This window comes from Oncorhynchus tshawytscha, unplaced genomic scaffold (genome assembly GCF_018296145.1).
Source record: "Oncorhynchus tshawytscha isolate Ot180627B unplaced genomic scaffold, Otsh_v2.0 Un_contig_3078_pilon_pilon, whole genome shotgun sequence".
In the NCBI taxonomy this organism is placed as follows: domain Eukaryota; kingdom Metazoa; phylum Chordata; class Actinopteri; order Salmoniformes; family Salmonidae; genus Oncorhynchus; species Oncorhynchus tshawytscha.
In genome coordinates, this window is record NW_024608940.1 from 68,242 (window position 1) to 82,500 (window position 14,259).

The 14,259-nt window shown below is 45.8% G+C and overlaps 1 protein-coding gene across 1 annotated transcript in view; it reads right to left on the reverse strand.

Annotated features, from left to right (window-relative positions):
• Window positions 1–5,054: 5,054 nt before the first annotated feature.
• Window positions 5,055–14,259, reverse strand: part of LOC121844012 (testican-3-like) — an 11,936-nt gene continuing 2,731 nt past the window's right edge. The window contains exons 4-6 of the mRNA XM_042313880.1: window positions 7,879–7,941; window positions 7,651–7,788; window positions 5,055–5,443 (exon numbers count right to left, since the gene is read on the reverse strand). Coding sequence (XP_042169814.1) covers window positions 5,277–5,443; window positions 7,651–7,788; window positions 7,879–7,941 — 368 coding nt within the window. The 3' untranslated portion in view covers window positions 5,055–5,276. The remainder of the gene's footprint in view (window positions 5,444–7,650; window positions 7,789–7,878; window positions 7,942–14,259) is intronic.

The window sequence follows — 14,259 nt, forward strand, 5'->3', positions numbered from 1 at the left end:
ATATAGCACAGTACTAACCTATATAGTACAGTACTAACCTATATAGTACAGTATTAGCCTATATAGTACAGAACTAACCTATATGGTACTAACCTATATAGTACAATACTAACCTATATAGTACAATACTAACCTATATAGTACAATACTAACCTATATAGTACAGTACTAACCTATATAGTACAGTACTAACCTATATAGTACAGTAATAACCTATATAGTACAGTAATAACCTATATAGTACAGTACAAACCTATATACTACAGTAATAACCTTTATGGTACTAACCTATATAGTACAGTACTAACCTATATAGTACAGTAATAACCTGCATAGTACAGTAATAACCTATATAGTATAGTACTGACCTATATAGTACAGTAATAAACTATACAGTACAGTAATAACCTATGTAGTACAGTAATAACCTATATAGTACAGTGCTAACCTATATAGTACAATACTAACCCATATAGTACAGTATGTATCACAGTACTGACCTATATAGTACAGTAATAACCTATATAGTACAGTACTAACCTATATAGTACGGTAATCTATATAGTACAGTAATAACCTATATAGTACAGTACTAACCTATATAGTACAGTACTAACCTATATAGTACAGTACTAACCTATATAGTACAGTTTTAACATATATAGTACTGTAATAACCTATATAGTACAGTACTAACCTATATAGTACAGTACATAGTATAGTACTAACCTATATAGTACAGCACTATCCTTTATAGTACAGTACTAACATATATGGTACAGCAATAACCTATATAGTACAGTAATAACCTATATAGTACAGTATATAGTACAGTAGTGACCTATATAGTACATTACTAACCTATATAGTACAGTAATAACCTGTATAGTACAGTAATAACCTATATTGGACTAACCTATATAGTACAGTACTAACCTATATAGTACAGTAATAACCTATATTGGACTAACCTATATAGTACAGTACTAACCTATATAGTACAGTAATAACCTATATAGTGCAGTACTGACCTATATCGTTCAGTAATAACCTGTATAGCATATGGCACTAACATATATATAGCACAGTACTAACCTATATAGTACAGTAATAACCTGTATAGTACCATACTGACCTATATAGTACAGTATTAGCCTATATAGTACAGAACTAACCTATATGGTACTAACCTATATAGTACAATACTAACCTATATAGTACAGTACTAACCTATATGGTACAGTAATAACCTATATAGTACAGTACTAACCTATATAGTACAGTACTAACCTATATAGTACAGTAATAACCTATATAGTACAGTAATAAACTATATAGTACAGTAATAACCTATATAGTACAGTAATAACCTATATAGTACAGTAATAACCTATATAGTACAGTAATAACCTGTATAGTACAGTACTGACCTATATAGTACAGTAATAAACTATATAGTACAGTAATAAACTATATAGTACAGTAATAAACTATATAGTACAGTAATAAACTATATAGTACAGTAATAAACTATGTAGTACAGTAATAACCTATATAGTACAGTGCTAACCTATATAGTACAGTATATATCAAAGTACTGACCTATATAGTACAGTATATATCACAGACAGACAGGTACAGACAGACAGACAGTCAGATAGGTAGACAGACCGGTAAACAGACAGGTCTTTGGTCAATATATTTTTTTATTACAGTAAATTAAATACATTTTAAAAATGCTTTTTTTTTCTTTCCTAAAACCATATACGTGGGGTGATTCCCAATGTCGCCTTGTCTGATCCAGAACGACCCATAGGGTTGGCCCTAGTAGTGCAGTCTGATCCAGTCTGATCCAGAACGACCCATAGGGTTGGCCCTAGTAGTGCAGTGACCCAATGTCGCCTTGTCTGATCCAGAACGACCCATAGGGTTGGCCCTAGTAGTGCAGTCTGATCCAGAACGACCCATATGGTTGGCCCTAGTAGTGCAGTCTGATCCAGTCTGATCCAGAACGACCTATAGGGTTGGCCCTAGTAGTGCAGTCTGATCCAGTCTGATCCAGAACGACCCATAGGGTTGGCCCTAGTAGTGCAGTCTGATCCAGTCTGATCCAGAACGACACATAGGGTTGGCCCTAGTAGTGCAGTCTGATCCAGTCTGATCCAGAACGACCCATAGGGTTGGCCCTAGTAGTGCAGTCTGATCCAGAACGACCCATAGGTTTGGCCCTAGTAGTGCAGTCTGATCCAGTCTGATCCAGAACGACCCATAGGGTTGCCCCTAGTAGTGCAGTCTGATTCAGAACGACCCATAGGGTTGGCCCTAGTAGTGCAGTCTGATTCAGAACGACCCATAGGGTTGGCCCTAGTAGTGCAGTCTGATCCAGTCTGATCCAGAACGACCCATAGGGTTGGCCCTAGTAGTGCAGTCTGATCCAATCTGATCCAGAACGACCCATAGGGTTGGTCCTAGTAGTGCAGTCTGATCCAGAACGACCCATAGGGTTGGCCCTAGTAGTGCAGTCTGATCCAGAACGACCCATAGGATTGGCCCTAGTAGTGCAGTGACCCAATGTCGCCTTGTCTGATCCAGAACGACCCATAGGATTGGCCCAAGTAGTGCAGTCTGATCCAGAACGACCCATAGGGTTGGCCCTAGTAGTGCAGTCTGATCCAGAACGACCCATAGGATTGGCCCTAGTAGTGCAGTCTGATCCAGAACGACCCATAGGATTGGCCCTAGTAGTGCAGTCTGATCCAGAACGACCCATATGGTTAGTCCTAGTAGTGCAGTATGAATGTTATAATATAACAACACTGTTTTCTCCATCTACGTGTGTGTGTGTGTGTGTGTGTGTGTGTGTGTGTGTGTGTTAAACTATTCTAGTATAATACAGATGATTATTTAAAATGTTTAAATAGTGATAATGTTGTACTCCCAAGCCAGACGCCATAACAACCCCATCTAACAGTAACCCATATCCTCTATAGTGGATCCTGTTTGATGTACAAGGCCTTAGATTATATTCCCCTGGACCAAGCGAGCAAAACAACAGGTCCCTTTCTGGCCCAAACAGCACCCTATTCCCTTGATTCAGTTCTGGTTCCTCTGGGCTCAGTGGACTATGTAGCGAATAGAGAGTCATTTGGGATTCAGATCTGGTTCCTCTGGGCTCAGTGAACTATGTAGCGAATAGAGAGTCATTTGGGATTCAGATCTGGTTCCTATGGGCTCAGTGAACTATATAGGGAATAGAGTCATTTGGGATTCAGACCAGATTCCTATGGGCTCAGTGGACGACATAGGGAATAGAGAGTCATTTGGGATTCAGATCTGGTTCATTCTTTTTAGAAGCAATTCACTATAAAAATAGTTTGTGATTCATATTTTGTTCCACACTGTTATTTGTTTCTCCACAGTCATATCAGCCCTGGTCTAAAGTAGGGCCCTACATAGAGACTAGGGGTTAGACCATATGGCCCTGGTCTAAAGTAGGGCCCTACATAGAGATTAGGGGTTAGACCGTATGGCCCTGGTCTAAAGTAGGGCCCTACATAGAGATTAGGGGTTAGACCGTATGGCCCTGGTCTAAAGTAGGGCCCTACATAGAGACTAGGGGTTAGACCGTATGGCCCTGGTCTAAAGTAGGGCCCTACATAGAGATTAGGGGTTAGACCGTATGGCCCTGGTCTAAAGTAGGGCGCTACATAGGAACTAGGGGTTAGACCGTAGGGCCCTGGTCTAAAGTAGGGCCCTACATAGGAACTAGGGGTTAGACCATAGGGCCCTGGTCTAAAGTAGGGCCCTACATAGAGACTAGGGGTTAGACCATAGGGCCCTGGTCTAAAGTAGGGCCCTACATAGGAACTAGGGGTTAGACCGTAGGGCCCTGGTCTAAAGTAGGGTCCTACATAGAGATTAGGGGTTAGACCGTATGGCCCTGGTCTAAAGTAGGGCACTACATAGAGACTAGGGGTTAGACCATAGGGCCCTGGTCTAAAGTAGGGCCCTACATAGAGATTAGGGGTTAGACCGTATGGCCCTGGTCTAAAGTAGGGCCCTACATAGGAACTAGGGGTTAGACTAGTAGGGCCCTGGTCTAAAGTAGGGCCCTGGTCTAAAGTAGGGCCCTACATAGAGACTAGGGTTTAGACCGTATGGGCCCTGGTCTAAAGTAGGGCCCTACATAGGAACTAGGGGTTAGACCGTAGGGCCCTGTTCTAAAGTAGGGTCCTACATAGAGACTAGAGGGCCATTTGGGACTCGTGTTTAATCACTACCTAATGTCTAATCAGTTTCTGTTTCTATTGGAAAACAATAGACATTAGAATACAGTAACATTCTCTCCATCATCACTGGGACACAGGTAACGAGAGAGGAGAGGAGAGGAGAGGAGAGGAGAGGAGAGGAGAGGAGAGGAGAGGAGAGGAGAGGAGAGGAGAGGAGAGGAGGAGGAGAGGAGAGGAGAGGAGAGGAGAGGAGAGGAGAGAGAGAGGGAGAGGAGAGAGGGAGAGGAGAGGAGAGGAGAGGAGAGGAGAGGAGAGGAGAGGAGGGAGGAGAGGAAGAGAGAGGAGAGGACACACTGATTGTCCAATAAGGAAAGGGCTCATTGCACATGTGACTACATCCACAGCTTGTGATTGGCTGTCGATAAACTAGTCTCTAAACTCTGATAGGTCGTTGAAGTTCTCGCTGATTGGACAACTCCCCGGAGTTACAGCCATGCAGGCCATTCAAAAGTTAGACGGCAGAGAAAGTGAAAACATAAACGTTTACCAGCTATTAAAGGTGGGCTAATCATTATGACATCATACACAGCAAGGTCACTTCCTGGTTACGGGACAACACCAACAACAGAACAGACGGCTATGCTGTGATTTTCCTGATGCGGAAACACCAGAGAGGGCAGAAACCCATAGATTAAAATTCCGTTGTTGTTGTCGTTTTTTGTTGTTGTTGATGACGTCTGTAATTTACAGGAAGTCCCCCCCCCTCCACACTTTGTACGATGGTGTCAAATTACAGAGTCCACCTTTAAGTTAGGAAGAGACAACGAACACAGAGTGGGCCATCCCAAATGGTGCCCTTTACACTATGTAGTGAACTGCCTTCCCCCAGTACCCAATGGGCCCTGGGGAACTGACCAGGGTATATGGGGACATTTGAGACACAGAAGAGAGAGAGAGAGAAATGTCTTTAGTCTGTTAGCGGTGACGAGGTCGACTAGCAACTATTCTTGCTGCTGAAGTCCCCTGGCAAAGTGCAGAGCGACGGAGTTACGACAGATATCTTTCCTCTCCGTCATAGTCGTCCTCGTCTTCGTCATCTTTGTCATCGATCTGGTCGCTCAGGACGAAGGCATCATCTTCATCATCGTCATAGTCGTCGTCGGAGAAGAGAGAGTCTCCGCTGCCCTGGTCTCCAGATGATTCCAACACCACCCCTACAGAACACAGGAACCAGGAAGGAACTACTGTTAAACACCACCCTACAGAACACAGGAACCAGGAAGAAACTACTGTTAAACACCACCCTACAGAACACAGGAACCAGGAAGGAACTACTGTTAAACACCACCCTACAGAACACAGGAACCAGGAAGGAACTCAGGTTAAACACCACCCTAAAGAACACAGGAAGCAGGAAGGAACTACTGTTAAACACCACCCTACAGAACACAGGAACCAGGAAGGAACTACTGTTAAACACCACCCTACAGAACACAGGAACCAGGAAGGAACTACTGATAAACACCACCCTACAGAACACAGGAACCAGGAAGGAACTACTGTTAAACACCACCCTACAGAACACAGGAACCAGGAAGGAACTACTGTTAAACACCCCCTACAGAACATAGGAACCAGGAAGGAACTACTGTTAAACACCACCCTACAGAACACAGGAACCAGGAAGGAACTACTGTTAAACACCACCCTACAGAACACAGGAACCAGGAAGGAACTACTGTTAAACACCACCCTACAGAACACAGGAACCAGGAAGGAACTACTGTTAAACACCACCCTACAGAACACAGGAAGCAGGAAGGAACTACTGTTAAACACCACCCTACAGAACACAGGAACCAGGAAGGAACTACTGTTAAACACCACCCTACAGAACACAGGAACCAGGAAGGAACTACTGATAAACACCACCCTACAGAACACAGGAACCAGGAAGGAACTACTGTTAAACACCACCCTACAGAACACAGGAACCAGGAAGGAACTACTGTTAACCACCACCCTACAGAACACAGGAAGCAGGAAGGAACTCAGGTTAAACACCACCCTAAAGAACACAGGAAGCAGGAAGGAACTACTGTTAAACACCACCCCTACAGAACATAGGAACCAGGAAGGAACTACTGTTAAACACCACCCTACAGAACACAGGAACCAGGAAGGAACTCAGGTTAAACACCACCCCTACAGAACACAGGAACCAGGAAGGAACTACTGTTAAACACCACCCTAAAGAACACAGGAAGCAGGAAGGAACTACTGTTAAACACCACCCTACAGAACACAGGAACCAGGAAGGAACTACTGTTAAACACCACCCTAAAGAACACAGGAAGCAGGAAGGAACTACTGTTAAACACCCCCTACAGAACACAGGAACCAGGAAGGAACTACTGTTAAACACCACCCTACAGAACACAGGAACCAGGAAGGAACTACTGTTAAACACCCCCTACAGAACACAGGAACCAGGAAGGAACTACTGTTAAACACCCCCTACAGAACACAGGAACCAGGAAGGAACTACTGTTAAACACCACCCTACAGAACACAGGAAGCAGGAAGGAACTACTGTTAAACACCCCCTACAGAACACAGGAACCAGGAAGGAACTACTGTTAAACACCACCCCTACAGAACATAGGAACCAGGAAGGAACTACTGTTAAACACCACCCTACAGAACACAGGAACCAGGAAGGAACTACTGTTAACCACCACCCTACAGAACACAGGAACCAGGAAGGAACTACTGTTAAACACCCCCTACAGAACACAGGAACCAGGAAGGAACTACTGTTAAACACCACCCTACAGAACACAGGAACCAGGAAGGAACTACTGTTAAACAACACCCTACAGAACACAGGAACCAGGAAGGAACTACTGTTAAACACCACCCCTACAGAACATAGGAACCAGGAAGGAACTACTGTTAAACACCACCCTACAGAACACAGGAACCAGGAAGGAACTACTGTTAAACACCACCCTACAGAACACAGGGACCAGGAAGGAACTACTGTTAAACACCACCCTACAGAACACAGGAACCAGGAAGGAACTACTGTTAAACACCACCCTACAGAACACAGGAACCAGGAAGGAACTCAGGTTAAACACCACCCCTACAGAACACAGGAACCAGGAAGGAACTCAGGTTAAACACCACCCCTACAGAACACAGGAACCAGTTCTGTCCTTGAGCTGTTCTTGTTTTTTAATGTTCTGTTTTATGTTTTCCTAATCAATGACCAAAATAACCTAAATCAGGTGGTCAGTTGGTCCCACTAAGTCAGTCAGTCAATCAATCAATCCAGTTACGATCAACTTTTTATCGGCATCAAACCAATTAGTTAGTCGGAAATGATTTCCCCCCAGAATGCTTAGCGCGGACCTACCACAGTCTGCTGCTCCGTGGGTCCGTGACCCTGCGATCTCGTTGCCATAGCGATCGACACACCAGCATTGTCCGCTGCTGCCGTGGCACTGGTGGGACCGGTAGTAGCCCTCTGCGTCACACACTGGCAGGTACTGACCTAGAGGTCAGGGGTTTAGAGGTCAAAGGTTATAGAGGTCAGGGGTCATAGAGAGAGAGAGAGAGGTTAGTGTGTACGTTGGAGACTCACCCGGTAGCTTCTCCGCAGCCTGTTTCTTGTTAATACTGGTCAGTTCAGACCAACAGGGGGAGTCTGGAGAGGAGAGACGGAACACATCAAGGGTATATTCATTAGTGTACATCGTAGCACAACGGTTTTGCAACAGAAAACAAAAACAAGTGTTTCTTATTGGACAAGATCAGCTAAGTCCCTCCCTGTTCAACCCATTTTGGGTCTGTTTGGTTCCTAGTGAATAAATCCCTGGACTAATATCACACAAATAATGAATGACCAGAAACAGTGTTTATTAAATGTGCTTATGTTTTTATAACTTGTTACATTTCTGCGTACGATAATTTCTTTCATTATGAGTCAAGTTTATAAAATGTCTGTACGCTCCCATGAATAAAGTTGTGTTGGTCAGAAATAAGCATGTTTCATTTATAAATCATGTAAAGTTCATAGTTTACTGTCTAGTTGAAGATTTATAAATCCCATTGTTGATGTGGATTTGTAGCCTGGAGAAATCCAGTATGTCATGTTTGGTAATGACACAGGGTACAAGCAGTGGAAGGTTAGCACAAAACAGGTTCTGCATTTCAGGCTAGTGGATTTAGTGGGACTTTAGTACAGCCAGCCAGCACACTGAAACACTACAACCCCAGCCAGCACACTGAAACACTACAACCCCAGCCAGCACACTGAAACACTACAACCCCAGCCAGCACACTGAAAGACTACAACCCCAGCCAGCCAGCACACTAAAACACTACAACACAAAGCCAGCCAGCACACTGAAAGACTACAACCCCAGCCAGCACACTGAAACACTACAACCCCAGCCAGCACACTGAAACACTACAACCCCAGCCAGCACACCGAAACAAGACAACCCCAGCCAGCACACTGAAACACTACAACCCCAGCCAGCACACTGAAACAAGACAACCCCAGCCAGCACACTGAAACACTACAACCCCAGCCAGCACACTGAAACACTACAACCCCAGCCAGCACACTGAAAGACTACAACACCCAGCCAGCACACTGAAAGACTACAACACCCAGCCAGCCAGCACACTGAAAGACTACAACCCCAGCCAGCACACTGAAACACTACAACCCCAGCCAGCACACTGAAACACTACAACCCCAGCCAGCACACTGAAACACTACAACCCCAGCCAGCACACTGAAACATTACAACCCCAGCCAGCACACTGAAACACTACAACCCCAGCCAGCACACTGAAACACTACAACCCCAGCCAGCACACTGAAACACTACAACCCCAGCCAGCACACTGAAAGACTACAACCCCAGCCAGCACACTGATACACTACAACCCCAGCCAGCACACTGAAACACTACAACCCCAGCCAGCACACTGAAACACTACAACCCCAGCCAGCCAGCACACTGATACACTACAACCCCAGCCAGCCAGCACACTGATACACTACAACCCCAGCCAGCACACTGAAACACTACAACCCCAGCCAGCACACTGAAAGACTACAACACTAGCCAGCCAGCACACTGATATACTACAACCCCAGCCAGCACACTGAAAGACTACAACACCAGCCAGCCAGCACACTGAAACACTACAACCCCAGCCAGCACACTGAAACACTACAACCCCAGCCAGCACACTGAAAGACTACAACACCAGCCAGCCAGCACACTGAAACACTACAACCCCAGCCAGCACACTGATACACTACAACCCCAGCCAGCACACTGAAACACTACAACCCCAGACTACAACCCCAGCCAGCACACTGAAACACTACAACCCCAGCCAGTCAGCACACTGAAACACTACAACCCCAGCCAGCACACTGAAACACTACAACCCCAGCCAGCACACTGAAAGACTACAACCCCAGCCAGCACACTGAAACACTACAACCCCAGCCAGCACACTGAAAGACTACAACACCCAGCCAGCCAGCACACTGAAACACTACAACCCCAGCCAGCACACTGAAACACTACAACCCCAGCCAGCACACTGAAACACTACAACCCCAGCCAGCACACTGAAACACTACAACCCCAGCCAGCACACTGAAACACTACAACCCCAACCAGCACACTGAAACACTACAACCCCAGCCAGCACACTGAAACACTACAACCCCAGCCAGCACACTGAAACACTACAACCCCAGCCAGCACACTGAAACACTACAACCCCAGCCAGCACACTGAAACACTACAACCCCAGCCAGCACACTGAAACACTACAACACCCAGCCAGCACACTGAAAGACTACAACACCCAGCCAGCACACTGAAACACTACAACCCCAGCCAGCACACTGAAACACTACAACACCCAGCCAGCACACTGAAAGACTACAACACCCAGCCAGCACACTGGAAGACTACAACCCCAGCCAGCACACTGAAAGACTACAACACCCAGCCAGCACACTGAAAGACTGCAACACCCAGCCAGCACACTGAAACACTACAACCCCAGCCAGCCAGCACACTGAAACACTACAACCCCAGCCAGCACACTGAAACACTACAACCCCAGCCAGCCAGCACACTGAAAGACTACAACCCCAGCCAGCACACTGAAACACTACAACCCCAGCCAGCACACTGAAACACTACAACCCCAGCCAGCACACTGAAAGACTACAACCCCAGCCAGCACACTGATACACTACAACCCCAGCCAGCACACTGGAACACTACAACACCCAGCCAGCCAGCACACTGAAAGACTACAACCCCGGTCAGCCAGCACACTGAAACACTACAACCCCAGCCAGCACACTTAAACACTACAACCCCAGCCAGCACACTGAAAGACTACAACACCCAGCCAGCCAGCACACTGAAAGACTACAACACACAGCTAGTACACTGAAAGACTACAACACCCAGCCAGCCAGCACACTGAAAGACTACAACCCCAGCCAGCACACTGATACACTACAACCCCAGCCAGCACACTGGAACACTACAACACCCAGCCAGCCAGCACACTGAAAGACTACAACCCCGGTCAGCCAGCACACTGAAACACTACAACCCCAGCCAGCACACTTAAACACTACAACCCCAGCCAGCACACTGAAAGACTACAACACCCAGCCAGCCAGCACACTGAAAGACTACAACACACAGCTAGTACACTGAAAGACTACAACACCCAGCCAGCCAGCACACTGAAAGACTGTCTATACCGTTGTTCACCTGTCTATACCGTAGATCACCTGTCTATACCGTAGATCACCTGTCTATACCGTAGATCACCTGTCTATACCGTAGATCACCTGTCTATACCGTAGATCACCTGTCTATACCGTAGATTACCTGTCTATACCGTAGATCACCTGTCTATACCGTAGATCACCTGTCTATACCGTAGATCACCTGTCTATACCGTGGTTCACCTGTCTATACCGTGGTTCACCTGTCTGTACCGTAGATCACCTGTCTATACCGTAGATCACCTGTCTATACCGTAGATCACCTGTCTATACCGTAGATTACCTGTCTATACCGTAGATCACCTGTCTATACCGTAGATCACCTGTCTATACCGTAGATCACCTGTCTATACCGTAGATCACCTGTCTATACCGTGGTTCACCTGTCTGTACCGTAGATCATGTCTATACCGTAGATCACCTGTCTATACCGTAGATCACCTGTCTATACCGTAGATTACCTGTCTATACCGTAGATCACCTGTCTATACCGTAGATCACCTGTCTATACCGTAGATCACCTGTCTATACCGTAGATCACCTGTCTATACCGTAGATTACCTGTCTATACCGTAGATCACCTGTCTATACCGTAGATCACCTGTCTATACCGTGGTTCACCTGTCTGTACCGTGGTTCACCTGTCTATACCGTAGATCACCTGTCTATACCGTAGATCACCTGTCTATACCGTAGATCACCTGTCTATACCGTAGATCACCTGTCTATACTGTAGATCACCTATCTATACCGTAGATCACCTGTCTATACCGTAGATCACCTGTCTATACCGTAGATCACCTGTCTATACCGTAGATCACCTGTCTATACCGTAGATCACCTGTCTATACCGTAGATCACCTGTCTATACCGTAGATCACCTGTCTATACCGTAGATCACCTGTCTATACCGTGGTTCACCTGTCTATACCGTAGATCACCTGTCTATACCGTAGATCACCTGTCTATACCGTAGATCACCTGTCTATACCGTAGATCACCTGTCTATACCGTAGATCACCTGTCTATACCGTAGATCACCTGTCTATACCGTGGTTCACCTGTCTGTACCGTAGATCACCTGTCTATACCATAGATTACCTGTCTATACCGTAGATTACCTGTCTATACCGTAGATTACCTGTCTATACCGTAGATCACCTGTCTATACCGTAGATTACCTGTCTATACCGTAGATTACCTGTCTATACCGTAGATCACCTGTCTATACCGTAGATTACCTGTCTATACCGTAGATCACCTGTCTATACCGTAGATTACCTGTCTATACCGTAGATCACCTGTCTATACCGTGGTTCACCTGTCTATACCGTAGATCACCTGTCTGTACCGTAGATCACCTGTCTATACCGTAGATCACCTGTGTGTACCGTGGTTCACCTGTCTATACCGTAGATCACCTGTCTATACCGTAGATCACCTGTGTGTACCGTGGTTCACCTGTCTATACCGTGGTTCACCTGTCTATACCGTAGATCACCTGTCTATACCGTAGATCACCTGTCTATACCGTAGATCACCTGTGTGTACCGTGGTTCACCTGTCTATACCGTAGATCACCTGTCTATACCGTAGATCACCTGTGTGTACCGTTGTTCACCTGTCTATACCGTAGATCACCTGTCTGTACCGTAGATCACCTGTCTATACCGTGGTTCACCTGTCTATACCGTAGATCACCTGTCTGTACCGTAGATCACCTGTCTATACCGTAGATCACCTGTGTGTACCGTGGTTCACCTGTCTATACCGTGGTTCACCTGTCTATACCGTAGATCACCTGTCTATACCGTAGATCACCTGTCTATACCGTAGATCACCTGTGTGTACCGTGGTTCACCTGTCTATACCGTGGTTCACCTGTCTATACCGTAGATCACCTGTCTATACCGTAGATCACCTGTCTATACCGTAGATCACCTGTCTATACCGTAGATCACCTGTGTGTACCGTGGTTCACCTGTCTATACCGTGGTTCACCTGTCTATACCTTAGATTACCTGTCTATACCGTAGATCACCTGTCTATACCGTAGATTACCTGTCTATACCGTAGATCACCTGTCTATACCGTAGATCACCTGTCTATACCGTAGATCACCTGTCTATACCGTAGATCACCTGTCTATACCGTAGATTACCTGTCTATACCGTAGATCACCTGTCTATACCGTGGTTCACCTGTCTGTACCGTGGTTCACCTGTCTATACCGTAGATCACCTGTCTATACCGTAGATTACCTGTCTATACCGTAGATCACCTGTCTATACCGTAGATCACCTGTCTATACCGTAGATTACCTGATTACCTGTCTATACCGTAGATCACCTGTCTATACCGTGGTTCACCTGTCTATACCGTAGATCACCTGTCTATACCGTAGATCACCTGTCTATACCGTAGATCACCTGTCTATACCGTAGATCACCTGTCTATACCGTAGATCACCTGTCTATACCGTAGATCACCTGTCTGTACCGTAGATCACCTGTCTATACCGTGGTTCACCTGTCTATACCGTAGATCACCTGTCTATACCGTAGATCACCTGTCTATACCGTAGATCACCTGTCTATACCGTAGATCACCTGTCTATACCGTAGATCACCTGTGTGTACCGTGGTTCACCTGTCTATACCATAGATCACCTGTGTGTACCGTGGTTCACCTGTCTATACCGTAGATCACCTGTCTATACCGTGGTTCACCTGTCTATACCGTAGATCACCTGTCTATACCGTGGTTCACCTGTCTATACCGTAGATCACCTGTCTATACCGTAGATCACCTGTGTGTACCGTGGTTCACCTGTCTATACCGTAGATCACCTGTCTATACCGTAGATCACCTGTCTATACCGTAGATCACCTGTCTATACCGTAGATCACCTGTCTATACCGTAGATTACCTGTCTATACCGTAGATCACCTGTCTATACCGTAGATTACCTGTCTATACCGTAGATCACCTGTCTATACCGTAGATCACCTGTGTGTGTGTACCGTGGTTCAGCTGTGTCTGTGTGTGTGTGTGTGTGTGTGTGTGTGTGTGTGTGTGTGTGTGTGTACCATGATTCACCTGTGTGTGTTTTGGTGCGTGTGTGTGTGTCTTGATGTGTGTGTGTGTTTGTGTGTGTGTGTGTGTTTGTGTTTG